Raw genomic sequence first — 17,719 nt, 5'->3', positions numbered from 1 at the left:
ATACAAATAATAGAACTTAAAAGAAGACCCTGTGGAAGTACAGAACACAACCAAGCAAGTATTCAACCTATAACACAAGGTACAAAAAGACTGATCTAATTACCAGTATTTTTGGTTCCACTCTTTTGTGTCTTTCTCCTTTTATTGGCTGTGTTTCTTCTATCTGCTGTGTGTGCTAATCTCCTTGGTTTCTTTACTGTCACCTGCAATTATCATGAATATTAAATCAGAACTGTCACTGTAATGTAAGAGCCTTTACTTAAAAACCAATACAGATATTCCTTAAGTGCTTCTTTGTCACTGTGTAAAATTTGAAAGTTTAAGCTACTATACTTCATATTTTACAGACTGGAAACCATTTCCAGTTACATGATCTTCATCTTAGCAAATGCAGTCATTTTTAAAACTGGGCTTACATAAGAGATTCTAACTAAAAAAGACAGAGCTCCGAAAGAGCTGCATCATCTTTTGTCTAAAGACTTTAAAAACAATAGGGGAACGGTCAAGTTGTGCTTAGACTTAGAATACTGCCTCAATTAGAAAAGCTCGAAGAATGTTATGCCCACAGAAAAAAAGCACTTATATTGATAATAGCAGATTTAGACTGAAATAACATCAAAACTTTCACCTGAAATTTAACAGAAAAAGGAACATAATTCATGAAATATTAGTGCAAAATACCTTTTTGTAAAATGATACAGGTATTTATGTGGAACATTGCTAAAATTTGAACCATTTGAAAAGTACACAAAAATTAACCTTAAATTCATAGTAAAAAGGAGGCCAAAAAATAATGAAAAATTGCAAAGAGTTTGCACTTTCTGTCATTTGATGTCCCATATGATGGGGTATTGTTTTTATGTTAATTCAATTTAAAAACAGACTTAAATATGAGGAAGTTACAAACATTTAAATATTTGATTAAAATGGAAGTCATTTTGTTTCCATGGCAACATTACTGGTAAAGAAAATGGTTGATTATTGAATTTCTAAGTGTGCCTTTAAACTGTATTTACTTATTTCAGTGAAATCATTTCTCTACTTTTTTTCTAACTATAATCATGAAAACAAATGTTCTACATCTTATAATCAAGAAACATTGGAAAGTAATTTATTTCATCGACTATTTGCTAAACAAGAGGGTCACTGATCCTAAAGCGCTCATCTGAGTACAAGACTTAAGTGTGCCTGTGTAGGGATAACGCATGTTTTTTCGTGTTATAACATCTGCAGAATCCCGAGGGTACCAACGATTCCCGAGGGATTCTGAAGATGTTATAACACGAAAAGAATATGCGCTAACGCTATTCTAGCATAAAACGCGTAAAATACCAAGTAAATGAATATATTGTCCCTCAATGTCATTAAATTTTCATGAAATGCGTGGTAAAGTTTACGTTGTTTCACGTTGACGTCAATTCCTACTGAATTATCCGTTTTGGGGCCGTAATACGTTTACACTTTGCCACGAAACGCGCATATATAAAAAGGTGTTATAACAGCTCGTGAGCGCGAGAATTTCTCTGTTAACACACGTTTTCTCTCCTGTTAAAACACCCCCAAAAAGTGACAATAACAGCAGTTTTATGCTAGAATAAAAGTACAGAACTAGGTTTCTTCTATATAAGCCTATATTATCATGATTATATGCATGTCACTCACACTTTTGAACCGAGGGCAATAATTTGAACAATTATGGTAGACATTTCAAGTCTGATCTCACACGCCAAATATCAAGGCTCTAGCTATTATTGGTTCAGAGAAGAAAAGTGACCAAGGCCCCTGGCAGCAATTTTTTTCAACGAATCGGAATAATTTGAACAATCTTGGTAGAGGATCACACAAGAACCATTTGTGTAAAATTATTTCTAAATCATACTTGCAGTTTCACGCATTGTCAAGAAGAGTTTGAAGTTTCTGTTATTGTACAATTAAGGAAAAGTGACCACGCCCTCTGATGGCCATGTTTTCACGAATCAAAATAATTTGAACAATCTTGGAAGAGGGTCGCACAAGGACCATTTGTGTAAAAATATTCTAAAATTGAGCCAGCAGTTTCACATAAGAAGATTTTTCAAAGTTTCCACTAAATACATATGGGAAAATGTGACCACACACTCTAGCGGCCCATGTTTTTAATGAATCGAAGTAATTTGAATAATATTGGTAGAGGGTCACACAAGGTTAATTTATGTAAAATTAGTTTAAAATCGGACCAGCAGTTTTAAACAAGAAGGTTTTTGAAGTTTCCACTATAAACATACAAGGAAAAGTGACCATGCCCTCTGGCAAAACATACTAAAGTTGCTTCCATCATGATCAGCAATTTTCTTAAATTTCAAACCATATCTTTTTCAGTGGTGTCCAATTTAATTTTTTTTACTGTTACAGCATTATGAATTCTGGTTGATAGTTTATACTTAAAATTAACTGATTGTCAGGCATTCTTTGCCCTTTAGGTTTGTTCAGTAAAATTCGAGATAAAGTTAAAGTGCACCAAAACTTAAACTCAAAATTCATAGCAAAAAGGGGGATAATAAATGAAATATTTGTTTTAGTTATGACCTTGACATGTGTTGAAATGAGAAATGCTTATTTCAAGTTTGAAGATAAAATGGAGAAAGTGCATCAAAACTTTAACCAAGGTGTCAACGTCAAAGGATGTTGGTGCTGGATCAAGTTGAATAACTCTCTATATAAATATACACTTTATATACTAGTAGTTCAAATCAAATACTGCACATGTGATTTGTGTAATGTATAATACTCTGAAATCAATCTAAAACTACCATTACCTTTGGTATAACTGTTTCTTTTTCAATCTGCTTTCTAATTTCCTCTGGGATTTCTATATCTATGCTCATTTCTCTCGGTTTCTGCCTTGGCAATTCATTCATAATCCACACAGCACTATTTTTATTGTTTTCTGACTTTCTCCTGATTTTCTCATAAAATTCTTGCCATTTAGAGAGTGAATTTGATTTTCTGAATAAATTTTTTACAGCTTCAACTTGTTTTATATTTTTTCTGCTTATCAATTCTAGAAAAATCTGGCAAGAGAATTGAAGGTTCACCTTTGGAACTGGATTTTAAAATATTTTCTTCCATAGGAATCCAGGGCAATTATGCTGCCCTTTATAATACAATGAATTCTCTCATTTACACTACTAAATTGTAATGTAAGGTGAACTAACACCAACAAGTTCTTTAATTTCTGGTGAGAGCCAACTTTTAATGTCAAACATAATATCAATCGCTTCTGAACTTGGTAACAAATCAAACAAATCCTGTAAAATTTCAACATCTGTCTTCCTTAATCGTTCTGCTACATGACTGAAGGCCGCATCCACATCTTCATGCGTGTGTCCAACGTACAAGAAAGACAAGTGTACCTTTAAAATAAAGAGAAAGAAATTTAATGCAATTTTTACTTCTGAATACTGGTACCCATAGCTCTTTCGTTTTGGATCTGTTGGACTTATTCATGCTCTCAAGAAAAGCTCCTCATAACAGTGTATATTTCAAATATCATCAAATGTTTCTGTAAGTGTATTTATATTAGTGCATACGCCTTGAATTGAGTAGTTTCGACTTATTAGCGCGTAGTTGTATTAGCGCAGTATCACCAGCGCTTAAATATGGTATTCGTAATGAAATCGACCAAGCACGCACATAAAAATGCATAGGTCTACAGTATGACATAAACTCTACATTCGTTTAGATTAGTGTTAATCTGTATTGCTGTAAATTTGTACATGTACACAGTACAGAATGCTGTAATTGTTTGTTTTAAAAATTTGCACTTGGTTTTCAAAGCAGTATAATGGTATGTTAAAACTTGTTATTAGCGCTACTGGACAACTGGCAATCTACTCCGAAGGTGTTATACACCATGTTTACGGACAGTGGTGAAGAAAAAAAGCAGCTTAATTTACAAAATTGGATGACTTTTGTACAAATATTCAAACAGGTTAAATTATTCTATTCAAAACATTTTGCAGAATAATAGTTAGAATGCAGTTATTGTCGTATTTACACAATTAGTCAATTAGTATATATATTTCTCTGTGTTCTGTTGCATTGTGATAATGGTATTTTCAATACTATAAATAGCACTTTTTAAGCCTTTCATTTCAGTCTAATATTAGTGCTAGACATGAATTAGCGCATGCCCGATCCAGCTAATAACGCGAAAATTAGTACTCCGCTCATATTAAAACATTTACAGTATTAGTTCTCATTTTATTTCTGAGACTAAGTCACAATACTAGTATATGCCCCAAAGCATGGACATCAGACTGTAGAATGTTCTCTTTCTCTGGCTCTTCAAAAAGCAAAATTTTGGCCATTATTTCCAATTAGGTAAAAAAATTACCTCATCAAATATCCTTTCCGTGACCAGAAGCTCACAAAATGCCATAACATAGCGATTTTTATTTTCCCTCCCGCAGTTATCTGCCTGGATGTATAATACAGGAGGAAGTTGATTCATCTGTAAAAATACAAGTTCAACTAGAAATGAAACACTTATAATAAATAAAAAAAAACACCAGTCATCTGAATTAATAACTTTTAGGAACATGCATTTGCGGAAGACACTCTGTCTCACTGAGGTTAACATTCAAGTCAAACGGAATTGCTCCATGCATGTCAAAGTTATGTTCCGGATAAACAAATCCGGACAGACTCACGGACGGATGCACATACACCAAACAGCCATTTGGACAACTATGTCTTCGCCTCCGCGAGCGGGCTCGACAATAAAATGACGGGTCATCTATTGAAATGCTCATAAATTTCTCATATATATTTTAAGCACTTGAAAATTCTTTCCCTTCTTCAAATCATACAAGACAACCTAGCAAACAGTAACAGAATTTACAAATACATACATGTTGCTGTGCAGTTCTCTTCAACATCTTCAGTAAAACGTTAATAGTAAGATTTGGATCATGAGGATATTCATTCAGGTCAACATATGTATGGAAGCCACCATGACCATGATTGATCACTCCTGTGATATGTGTCTTCAATAAATCTGTTCCTTTGATATTCTGAAAAAATAAAAGCGAACAATAGACTACAGTAAAAACACCTGTCTCCCCGTATCATTTCATTCAACAGAAAAGTGAAGGCTTGTGATGCTTATTCCAGTCTGGTGTGCTAAAGGCACACCAGTTGCATATGTTCCACTCTACTTTAACAGTTTTATTTAAAACAAAATTAAAAGTTTTTGTACAGGACTGAATATTCATGTAATGCATGAGAAAGTCACATTTGTCTGATGATGCTGCTGACAGTGTTTCCTTCCATCAGCATTTGGTATAAAATTATTCATTCAAGGGGACTTTTTTGTGTCATCCAGAAATGTGCATGAATTTGCTACAAGTGTACCGATATCAGGCACACCAACTCACATAACCTCTGATATTGGCCTCATACTGCCTCAGAGCAAATATGTTAGTATATTAAGAAGCATATCATAATTCATGTTTAAAATCACTCTTACATTATGCTCCAGACAATTTTTTTTTAACTAAGCTGTCACAGGAGTAGTACAAACTATACCCCCACAATATGGCCTTGTCACAGAACTAAGCCAATGTCAAAGCAGAACTTGCTTCACCTTTGACCTACTGACCTCAAATCTATAGTGGTCATCTGTCTGGTCATTATCAACCTCCCTATTAAGTTTCATGACCCTTTGGCCCAGGCATTTTCAAGTTATTGTATGGCAAAGGTTTCAGTTTTTTTTGGTCATAATGAACTTTGACCTTTGAAACTCTAAATAAATACGAGTCATCTGGTGGTCAAGACCAACCTCACTACCATCTTGGTAGAGGATCACTAGATTTTGCTACATAATAAATATCAAAACCCTAGGCCCTGTGGTTTTGGGCAAGAAGATCAGATACCATTTAACTCTTCCTGGCCAATGTGACCTTGACCTTTCACCTCAAAATCAGTAGAGGTCATCTGCTGGTCATGACCAAACTCGCTATCAATTTTCCTGACACTACGCCCAAGTGTTCTTGAGTTTTTGCACGGAAACCATTTTACTGCTCCTGGTCACTGTGACCCTGACCTTTGACATACTGACCTCAAAATCAATAGGGGTCATCTGCTGGTCATTACCAACCTCCATATCAACTTTCATGATCCTAGGCCTAATGTGTTCTTGAGTTATCATCCGGAAACCATTCAATTGTTCAGGGTCACTGTGACCTTGACCTTTCACATACCGACCTCAAAGTCAGTAGAGGGCCGGTCATCTGCCTGTCATGACTAAACTCTCTATCAACTTTCATGATCCTAAGCCCAAGTGTTATTGAGTTATCATACAGAAACCGTTTTAACTATTCAGGGCACTGTGACCTTGACCTTTGACATACAGATCTCAGAATCAATAGGTGTCATCTGCTGGTGATGACCAACCTCCCAATCAACTTTCATGATCCTAGGCCCAAGCGTTCTTGAGTTATCACCTGGAAACGGACTGGTCTACCTTCCGACCCACTGATCGACTGACATCGGCAAAACAATATACCCCTCCTTCTTCGAAGGGGGGGGGGCATAAAAACACCTACGGTACTCAATAGGTTGTTCACCAAGAATTTTTTTTTAATTGCAGTGCAGCATTCTTTCTGCCATTTTCCTTCTAATCTTACTTAATACACTTTGGATACTGCTATTATTAGTGTTTAACAGAAATAATTACCTTTGGTAAGCGCCCAGTGAAATGAGGTAGATTTGTCTTTGCTGAAAACAAAGGAATGTGATTTTAGCTTAGAATCAAAATAAACAATCAATTTGTAAATCCGTATGCCTCAAAATGACACAAATTACACAGAGAATATTTTCAGCTTGCTTAACCTGAGGGTATAAATCACAACAGCCTATCTTAAGCATAGGCGAGTTGAAATGACCATTTATTATGGTAAGCATTAAATTTTGTACCAGAAAGAACAAAAAATGTTCAGAGTTTGAAGAACTGTAGTTTAAACTTGTATGACTGACATAGCTAAACATTGCATTTTGCACATTGTTTCTTTATTGTATACATTGATGCCACATAATTTAGAATAAGTCTGAGAGGTAAAAGTGACAAACTGACCTATAATAATATGTCCCCAATGATTCTGTCAGTCACAGTCATATGTTGAAGGACATTCATTAAAACCAATCTCCTCAAATCATTCACTCTATGTTTTTCTAAACACAGGAAATGAAGAAATATGCTAGAATATTCTCTTAAATTTGTAAATACTTACATTGATCCATACCATCAACTATCAAAGACATATATGCATCTGGGTTCTTCCTACTGGCATCCCTTTTTCTGTAATAGTATTTTCGCTCAAGCCTAATAAAAAGGAAAATACCATTTTTGAGCTGTGATTCAGTTCTGAATTGTTAATATAGAGTAAGGTATATATACATCAGTTCCAATTTTATACAGTGAAAGATTCCTTGCCATGTACCTTTCAGAAAAATAGCTAGATTCTATAAATTGGCATGTTTCAAAACCAAAGAATAGTAAAACCTTGAATACTGCATATTTGTTGTCACAAAGGAACTTTGTTCCAACTTCCTTATATTACAATGGTTTGTTATGCACTTATTATTGATGGAACTAGTTTGTAGCACTGCTAATAAACTGCAATAAGAACATCAAAAAGAAGTTGGAATTAATTTTAATTTTTGTCCTCTCAATTCTGAAGATAAGGTAGTTTCTCAGATATTTGTAAAATTTAAATGTGTTAAAACATTTATCAAAAGAGAATAAGATGGGAAACTATAACTGTTTTTGAGAAAAGCAAATGTCTCTCACAACTGACTAATCATCTAAATAGCAAGTCAGTCTTTATCTACTGTTTACACACTACAATTCAAGGGCCAGAACTCCAAAATGCCTAGACCGATTTGGCTCATTATGGAACTTGGCTGAGGTCTTATGGTCAAACACATTTTTATTCAAGTCTGGTAAAGATTGGATGAGAAATGTTCGACTTAAAGTGCGGACAAGGGTAAAAAGACTAATTTTTCAGTAATTCAAGGGCCGTAACTCCAAAATGCCTGGACCGAATTGACTAGTTATTGAACTTGGCCAAGGTCTTATGGTCCAACACATTTTGTTTGGCGAAAATCGGACGAGAAATGTTCGACTTTAGAGTGCGGACAATCTTTGTGACAGACACACGGACTGAAGTTAAACAATATGTCTCCATACCACTTAGTGTTGGGAGACATAATTAATAGCTACAGTTTCCTTAGGCTGTTTGTGCTCTGACTTTGTAACAGACACACTTTTTGAGTATATCTATATTATTATCTACTTACATTTGTCTTTTATTATGTTCATCTTTCTGCTTTTTGTACTCGGCTCTTGTTTGTACACATGTTGTTTTCTCTAATTGTCGTTCCAATGTTGTACATGTTGTACACTTAGAAAATGAATTAGTCTGAAAAAGAATGAAAATGCTTGGTTATTATACTCGTGTAACAGTCAGTTTATGACACTCTATTTAAACTGTGTAGCAAATTTTCAAGGGTGTTTTAGCCCCAGTAAAATTCAGTAATTCTGATGTCGAAGCCTAAAGGAAGTTAACCATGTCAAGGTCATGATTTGTTAACAGACCAACTAAATGACTCAAACACAGACCATTTGTGTATTTTTTTTAAATCTGGCAATGAACATGTGTAGTCAAAATAAAATCTCAAACAAATAAAGAATACCTTTTTTATCTTCAAATGTGGAAAAAACTGTTCCCAAATTTTAAAAAACTGGGATCTGCTGACTGGATGCTCCAACCACTGTCTGCTACTTCCAGTATAAATCCGTTTTCACAGTTTTGTATGGAAGGAGAATATCTACCGTATCTGGCATTCTGTCTCCATGGTAGGTTCCATAATCCTCCAGCCAGTTAATAAGTAACAATGTTTTTTCTGACATATCTCTAGGATTTTTTCCCGGAACTGTTGCAACATTTTTGCTGTTCATTTGTATTGCACGTGAAAGCGTGTTTTTGTTTACCCAGAATACTGAGCAGAAAGCCTTGGAACACAATGTAAATTGTTCTACATGTATAAATCGAAATATACCTTTCTTCTTCGAATGAGAAATGTAATATTTAAGCAGCTGCATTCGCATTGTCTTCGAATGAAACCAAAAAGAATTTCTAAGTTCTCTCACAGTTTTGAAGTTCACTTTTTCTAAACATTTTTCACCACATACACATCTGTCTTTCAACGCACTTTTGATACTTAAAAGGCTTGTTGCTTTTGACTTCATCTTATTCCCACTGCTTACTTCAGCTGAAAGGGAAAATATCAATCTTCAGAAATTTCTGCAAATGGCAGAAGATGTTATCTTTGGATACTGGGTGGAGGTTTTTGGTATTTCACTCAACAGTGCACATTAAGGGCTGTTGTGAAATGTAAGGAACCAGTAAACCCTACCTCGCCATGGAGTTTGCAGTTTTCAGCTCTTCAACAGGGATGGTACAATTGCCATTGGTATACTTACTTATACCGTTCAAGTTATCGAGTATAGACTCAGTCTCTACTCTACCCTGAGCTTTGATGTGAACTTACAAAATGGTGTAGAATGACTTTCTTAATGTAAGTGATAAAGTAACCAACTACAAACCTTATATTACTGGTAATAAATAAATGCTGTGGAATCAATATTATTTTAGGCATTACATGTTCATGGTCGCATCATTGTGAACATTATTCTAAAGAGCATATTTCTATCAGTTTGTGTTATAATCTTTACAAGGCAGTCTGAAAGACAGCCAAAATCTCCTGCCACTATTATGTAGTGAAAGCGTAAACCTCTAACTTTGAGCTGTGACCTTGACCTTGAACTGACATGACTGACTCATGAATTCTGCACATCATCTTGATGATGTGATTATTGGACCAAAGTTTCATGAAAATTCTTCAAGGGGTTTAGGAGATACAGAGCTCAAACAATTGACCTTAAGTTGTGACCTTGACCTTGAGTTAACATATCTGAATTGCAAGTTCTTGATTTGATAATAATTTGACTAAAGTTTAATGAAAATTCTTCAAGGGTTTTAGGAGTTACAGAGTGGAAACAAAATGTTAAGCTTAAACCTTAAACCTTTGCGACCTTGACCTTGAGCTGGCATGGCTAACTCATGGGTTCTGCACATTGTCTTGATGAGGTGATCATTTGACAGAGGTTTCATGAAAATCCTTCAAGGGGTTTAGGGGATACAGAGCAGACACAAAATGGAAGGCTCAAACCTTTGATACTGAGTTGTGACCTTGACTTTGAGTATACAAGGCCGACTCATGAGTTGAATTGGTGAGGTGATCATTGACCAAAGTTTCATAAAAAATCCTTCCAGGGGTTTAGGAGATACAGATCGGACACTAAATGGAAGGCTAAAACATTTTACCATGAGTTGTGACATTGACCCTGGGCCAACATGGCTGACTTATGAGTTCTGCACATTGTCTTGATGAGGTGATCATTTGACCTAAGTTTCCTGAAAATCCTTTAAAAGGGTTTAGGAGATACTAGTATGGACCAGACACGGAAGTGTTACAGACGGACAGACGGATGGATGGAAGGATGAAGACCATTCTTATAACCCCCCACCACTTAAAAATGTGGACAAAATGATTTCCTTTGTAATTATTCCGTTTTATAACAATCTCAAACACAAACTTGTGTTCTTTATTTAGCTCTTTGAACTAATATTAATTAAGTACTTACAAAATATATAGCTGTTGATGTTTCTGAGTGGTGGAAGCTTTGCATTCACAGTTTCAAAATCGACCTCTTTATGTGCACTATAAGGGTCAATCATTTCAAGTGTAAGTTCTTCTGAGGAAGAGTCCAGGGATATACCTCCTTCGTCTTCAGAGGATGAACACAATGATATTCCAGCCTCATCTTCAGAGGATGAACACAATGATATTCCAGCCTCATCTTCTGAGGATGAACACAATGATATTCCAGCCTCATCTTCTGAGGATGAACACAATGATATTCCAGCCTCATCTTCTGAAAGGGATTCATGGCAGGGAATCTGTGCTCTTGACAAGACAGCTCCCCTCTCTACATAATTTGACATAGCATTCTTTTGACTAGGCTGTCCATAGACTGACTGCAAAAAAATAATCAAACAAGTCTGAATCAATTCATTTAACAGAAATCACTAAAATGACTGAGTATTTAAAAGAGTAACTGCTTTTTTGAATTTCTAATCTGGATGGAGACATTTGGCAATAGCTTCTCAAAACAGTGAAACTCAGAATCGGTATAAAAGGAACATAATTCACGAATAGCTTCTGTAAATGTATTGCACTTATAAAATATTTGCACCAGAGTTACTGACCTTGTGTCATATGATGATGGGAATGATGAGCTGGAAAAATTTATTTAAGTTCCAAACAAATCCTCCCCTCCCCCTCTCCACAAAAAAAAACAAGAGGGTCATGATGACTCTGAATCGCTCCCCTGAGTAATATGAGCCACATGTTTCAAATGACAAACTGATCAATGCTAAAATATTAGAAAGTAGGTCAGTAGATCACGTTCATGATCAATGAAAGACAGTTTTAAGACTAGTGTGCAAAACAGTACATGTCATCAAAATCTCAAGGCTCACGGTATCTTAAAAAACAAGAAAGTAGTTCAGTAGGTCAAGGTCACAGTCAAGTGATCCCAAATCGCTTGGGTCATCAGGTAATTATAATTAAACCGTCAAGGAAATATGATCGGATAATTTTTGAAGTACATTTTTATATAACTCATAATTATAACAAATGACCCCCAGGGCAGGGCCTCTTTTCATCCCAGGGGCATTAATAGTAAAATTCACATAACAAGAGGGCCATGATGGCCCTATATTGCTCACCTGTTATCATTGCACTTGAGGACATGAAGGTTCTCAGAAAAAATATCTAAGTCCAAAGGTCAGGAACAACAAAAGGAAGAAATTTAACCAAAAAGAAAAGAAATAATTCTTACAAGGTAAAGATATGTCAAAATGTACCTAAAAATTGGAGGTACAATCCATGTTGTACCACAGAAAAGTGGTCTCTGTTTTTCCCTACGGCCAATAATAAAAAGTTACTAAAAATAAGCTATTTATAGTAACGTAAATGTGAAGTAATTAAAAAAATAACATTATAAGTGAACAAAAGGATCTGCCAAATAAATCTGTTGATATAAATCAAATTTCAGATCAGTATCTTCATAAGTTACGGAGATATACCCATTTTAATTTGAAATAAAGGGAGGTAATTTGACATAAAATCAGTACATAGTTATCTATCCTGATAGTTTCAGTCCAACTAATAACAATAATGAAATTTCAAATAAATCCTGCAAGTATTTACTGATATAAATCCATATTGACTACAATCAGGGGAGGTAATCAGATATAAAATAACTCTGGAACCTACGATTGGATCTAATTTGTCATGGAATCCAAGATTTATTGTTGTTGAAGATATTTTGGAAGTTTGTATCAAATAAAACCATAAACGAAGTCTCTATATGGCTGCAAAAGCCAAAAGAGCCAATTTTGGACCTTTAAGGGGCCATAACTCTGGAACCCATTATGGGATCTGGCCGGTTCAAGAAAGGAACCAAGATCTTATGGTGACACAAGTTTTGTGCAAGTCTGGTTAAAATCATGTCATAAATGAAGCTGTTATTTTGCAGACAAGGTCAAAATAGCTAATTTTGACCCTTTCAGGGGCCATAACTCTGGAACCCATAATAGAATCTTGCCAGTTCCAGAAAGGAACCAAGATCTTATGGTGATACAAGTTGTGTGCAAGTTTGGTAAAAATCAAATCATAAATAAAGCTGCTATTGTGCAGACAAGGTCAAAATAGCTAATTTTGGCCCTTTCAGGGACCATTACTCTGAAACCCATAATGGGATCTGGCCAGTTCAAGAAAGGAACCGAGATCTTATGGTGATACAAGTTGTGTGCAAGTTTGGTTAAAATAAAATCATAAATGAAACCACTATCGTGCAGACAAGAAATTGTTGACACACGGACGGACGACGGGTGATCACAAAAGCTCACCAGTCCTTGTCACTATGTGACAGGTGAGCTAAAAATATAACACTTCAACACATTGTCTTTTTTTATATACTTGTACCAGTCTTTTATTTTTCACGGTTTAATTTAATATAATGCTTTTTTTTTTTGAAGGTGAAAGTCCTTGGCAAAAAATGCAAAATTTATCCTTAGTAGGGTTTTTAATTTTATACCATACACAGGATTTAATAACACTTCATCAGAGAGTGTTGTTTTGTGTAAAGATTCCATAATGATCAATTAAGATCCAGTTTAGGGGTTTTATGGTCCCTTGTATATTGGCACACTAGCTTTTGAGAAAGTGTGATTTTGTGCCTGTGTTTTATGGCCTGTTGTTGCCATCTCAATAGGTGACTTATTAATTAGGTTGTTTTAATTAAGGAATGATTTTGATGCATCTTATGACCCTTTATTTTGTAGATGAAAATACAAAAGATAAGAAATATACAATAGGGCATTAGGGTAGGGGGATCAAGTGTTTATGGTAGCATTTCAAAAAGCTTTTGTAATTAGGGAAAAAGTGGGGCAGAGTTTTCTGGATATGATGTTAAAACCTATAAATTACAAGACTATAAAATTCAAGAAGACTGACGAATGAAACTCTACTTACTTCTTTCAACATGTAGTTTTAGTCCAAAAATGTAATGATCCCCCAACACTTTAAATGTGCTTATAGATAATGTTTGGCAAAGTTTTACTTTTTATACATACTCATTAGTCTTTTTTCATGTTTGAGCATGAGTTCTTTATATGAAAGTAAAATTCATGTATGAAACTGATTCATTTTGCTGAAGATTTCAACAAATTTTGACATTTTTTTTTTACACACACAGTGTTTTTTAAAAAAAATGTCACAAAATAGTGTATTTTACTGATTTTCAATGCATTCTTTTTTAAATTTCAGTTCTTATTGGTAGAAAATAAATAAAAGAAATTGAATTTGATAGAAAATAATAATATATATACAACATTCAAAATCAATAATAAGTGGGGACGGACATTACGGGGACGGACATTACAGATATCTTTTACACTTTTGTCAATATCTAAAAAACTGCTCGATGGATTTCAACAATTTTTGGAAATGTTACTCATGTCATCATAATTATGTAATAAAAATGTGCTGCAAATTTCTAGTTTTAGAACACTTAATGAAGTTTATGGTAGGGGGACGGACATTACGGATTTTTTGTCACAAACTAACTTTTAATGAGATATTCGGCCATATCTATTTATAGACTTGATGTACAGAAGTGATACTTTGACTATTTCAACTTACATATTTTTCAAACTATTCAAGGCTATCTCACATGTTCTAGCACCAAAACGTACTACTTTTTTCTACACTTCTTTAAGTTTAGCTTTTTCACATTTCTAGGACGTTACATCCATACAACTTTGGTTCAAACCATAATTCTCAAAACAAGAATTAAAGAAGTACATGATGTTATAATATCAAATGAAAGCTAAGATATTTTTCTTTCACAAAATCTAATAGTGAAGATGTAAAAAAGAACAGAATTTCTGTTCGACAGCTTACAAAACTGATAAAATTTTAGATGCTAACCCGTTACATGCAAAAATGGCTAATTTTTGCCTACTTAAACTTGTTGCACTACTTGATTTCTAAGTTTCATGAAAAATGTTCACCTTCACATCTACATCTGTATCATACCTTACTTATAAACTTTATTTCATAGTTCTATCATGTATTGTTTGAAAGATGGGGCTATATGTACATGATTTTTTGCTGAATTGGGCACTTTACTGTGCACCAGGCCCAAAGAGGTTTCCATCTACTGAATAAGTTAGCACATGTTTTAAACCGTGTATATCCAGTAACACATACATGCGCAAATAACAGATCATTTGCGCAAACTATAACATTAGAGTGTGCAGACTAATGGCAGAATTCACCACAGAAAGAATACACGATGAGTAAACTGACTAATATCTTTTGTACTGATCAGTATGGAAACAATTGAATATGTGCATATGGTTAAGAAAACATTCTGTTTCAATAGGCAATAACTAGAGTAGATGCTCCAGAAAATCAAGGATCTTATATGAATACTGATAGCTCTTGTTAAGCCTAAAATTGACCCAATTATGAATGATTTTCTCTTAAATGTGTTTGTTTCACAGACAAGCATTTAACAGAAAATTTATGAATTCTTTTTTTTGTATTTCAGTGTCAGAAATATTTTGTAACATCAAATGTACTTCTTGACCCCAAAAAAATAAAACAATAAAGGAATTTTGTAGACAAAATCTCCCTCCTCAACCTCATGGTACACCTTACTTAAGCAGATATACATATGAGCCACGCCAAGAGAAAACCAACATATATAGTGGCTTTGTGACCACCCTGCACAATTCTGTGCCGTCTAGTCAGGGTCCATGCTGTTTGCTTTCAAAGCAACTTTGTTGGTTTTCTCAAGGTGCAGCTCATTTATAATAATTTCCCCAAACCAACTTTCATTTTTCAAAATTTTTACTTCTTTTCATTAAAAAAAAAAAAAAAAAATGATAAGAATTATTTAAAAGCTTGTAATTTTTAATTTATTCCCCTAGCTAACATAAAAATAATGTCCATTTATATATAGTAATTTCCCCAATTTAACTTAATTTAATTGCATCATGCCAATTTTTTATTATCAGTTTTACCTGATTTTTATTTAGAAAAACAAAGTTGGGCAGGAGGAGGGAATAAAAAAGACGAAGTTTCCTTGATTGTAAATTATTTGATTTTTTAAAAAGATGATACATTTTTACCTGTCAGCAAAAAAATAAAAAATGCATAGAAACAGTGTACCCCTTATAAATAAAACACTGGAATGGAACCATTTTTGCAGCAAATATGAAGGAGTAAGGACATTTGTTGTTAAAAATGTTATATCCAAATCCATTTCATCTTTTTTAAATATATAAGATTTGTTTAACATTATTTTCATGTATAATAAGTATGGAACCTGTTGTCTAAGATTCTTCATCTTAAACTGTTATTTAAAAACAAAAAAACAAAATAACTTCACAATTATTCATTTTCTTGAGAAAAAAAAGGTAAATGCCCCCAAAACTATGAAAATCAACAGATGTGCTTTACCATCTATGATCAGTGTGTGTGTGCATCATTTTTCGACACTTGTTTTTTTTTTTGTTTTTTTTTTTTTTTACAAGCTAGTAAATTTTACTTTTTTCATTTTTTTAAATTTTAAAGGCAGGGTAAGTAAAATTGAAGATAAAAAATACTGGCCTTATTGAATTTAAACTTAATGGTGCATGTAATGGTGCAGCATTCCAAGGGGTCATAAAAAGTCCCCATGTACATGCAATCAGCTCTGGACACAAGTTGGCCTTTACCAATCAATTAGCAAACCCTTTGATCTTGTGGTAAAACATTACACAGTGTGGGATCAATAACAGGAAACTGTTCCTGTTTATATAAAAAAGGTTCTTAAACATATATTTGTTGTTAACAAAAAAACTGTATTGTAGGAGGAGAAGGAGGTTAAGATGTCAGCTATCATACAAATCAGATACAGAAAAGGCACCTTCTATCTTGTGAAATTCATATTAGTTCAAAATTTCTTAATTATCAACAAAAATTACTTTTAAATTTTATCAAATTTGAAAGTTTTTCCTTCACAAAATGATGGGAGATAGTTGTCCACATTGGTAAAATAAAGCCAGAGAGATTTCGAATTTCTACAATTATCTAATATATGCCATAAGTAAAGGAAAAAAAAGCATAACACTATTTTCACTAAACTTCTACACATCTTGAAATTTAAGTTAGGTCATAATGAGCCATGCCATGAGAAAACCAACACAGTGGCTTTGCAACCAGCATAGATCCAGACCAGCCTGCGCATCCGCACAGTCTGGTCAGGATTCACGCTGTTCGCTTTCAAAGCCTATTGCTATTAGAGAAACTGTTAGCGATCTATGCTGGTCGCAAAGCCACTATGTTGGTTTTCCCATGGCATGGCTCATTATCATGAACAATCATGAGAGAAAAACAAAAACAACAAAAAAAAAATTGTAATTATCACTAAACTTTTCCATATCTTCATTTTGGTACAATACCCAAAGCCAAAAAAAAACTTATGTAAGAATTTCATCCATTCTAAAAAATGTGCATTTTTATTCCTTTATCATAGTTTAACCTGTCAATTAATGTATTTGTTCAAAACATAAAGCTGATCATTTACATTTAATTCATTACATGCAGCATGTAGGACCACAACATCCAAACATTTAAAATGTATAAAAAAGAATTCTGTCTGCATGCCAGTAAAAGAATGATAAAAATTATGTAGCCCTAGATCTCTACTGTAAGATTGTGTAGATCTACTTATAGGCCACTTTAGATCTACATTTATTTATGATTTAGCAATTCATTGCAACACCACTGAAAATGAAGTAACAAAATGTAATAAATATTCACTCGGTACATCACAAAATAATTACTTTTAAAACAAAATTTAACTCACCAGCATAGCAGTTAGGAGCAGCATACACGATTTCAGCGTCACCATCTTTATACCGCCTTGTTGATTGTGTAGTTGACGACAACCGCGGGTATACTGGACTTTCCTATTTCATTACACAGGGGGTTT

At 34.1% G+C, this 17,719-nt stretch overlaps 2 protein-coding genes across 2 annotated transcripts; both read right to left on the bottom strand.

Annotated features, from left to right (window-relative positions):
• Window positions 1-3,167: 3,167 nt before the first annotated feature.
• On the bottom strand, window positions 3,168-8,817 carry LOC128558899 (uncharacterized). The gene is made up of 7 exons (XM_053549174.1): window positions 8,737-8,817; window positions 8,341-8,462; window positions 7,272-7,363; window positions 6,719-6,759; window positions 4,893-5,054; window positions 4,376-4,492; window positions 3,168-3,392 (listed from the first exon to the last, which is right to left on the bottom strand). Coding segments are annotated over exons 2-7 (639 nt in total). The 5' UTR covers window positions 8,343-8,462; window positions 8,737-8,817.
• A 4-nt stretch (window positions 8,818-8,821) lies between these two features.
• LOC128558898 (uncharacterized) lies at window positions 8,822-17,712 on the bottom strand. Its single transcript, XM_053549173.1, has 3 exons — window positions 17,594-17,712; window positions 10,751-11,144; window positions 8,822-9,315 (listed from the first exon to the last, which is right to left on the bottom strand). The coding sequence occupies exons 1-3, from the start codon at window positions 17,636-17,638 to the stop codon at window positions 8,822-8,824; spliced, it is 933 nt and encodes a 310-aa protein (XP_053405148.1). The 5' UTR covers window positions 17,639-17,712.
• Window positions 17,713-17,719: the final 7 nt, after the last annotated feature.

The sequence above is a fragment of the Mercenaria mercenaria genome, chromosome 8, assembly GCF_021730395.1.
Source record: "Mercenaria mercenaria strain notata chromosome 8, MADL_Memer_1, whole genome shotgun sequence".
Taxonomy (NCBI): domain Eukaryota; kingdom Metazoa; phylum Mollusca; class Bivalvia; order Venerida; family Veneridae; genus Mercenaria; species Mercenaria mercenaria.
Note: the sequence above shows the minus strand (reverse complement) of the source record. Positions and strands in the feature narration are given on the sequence as shown.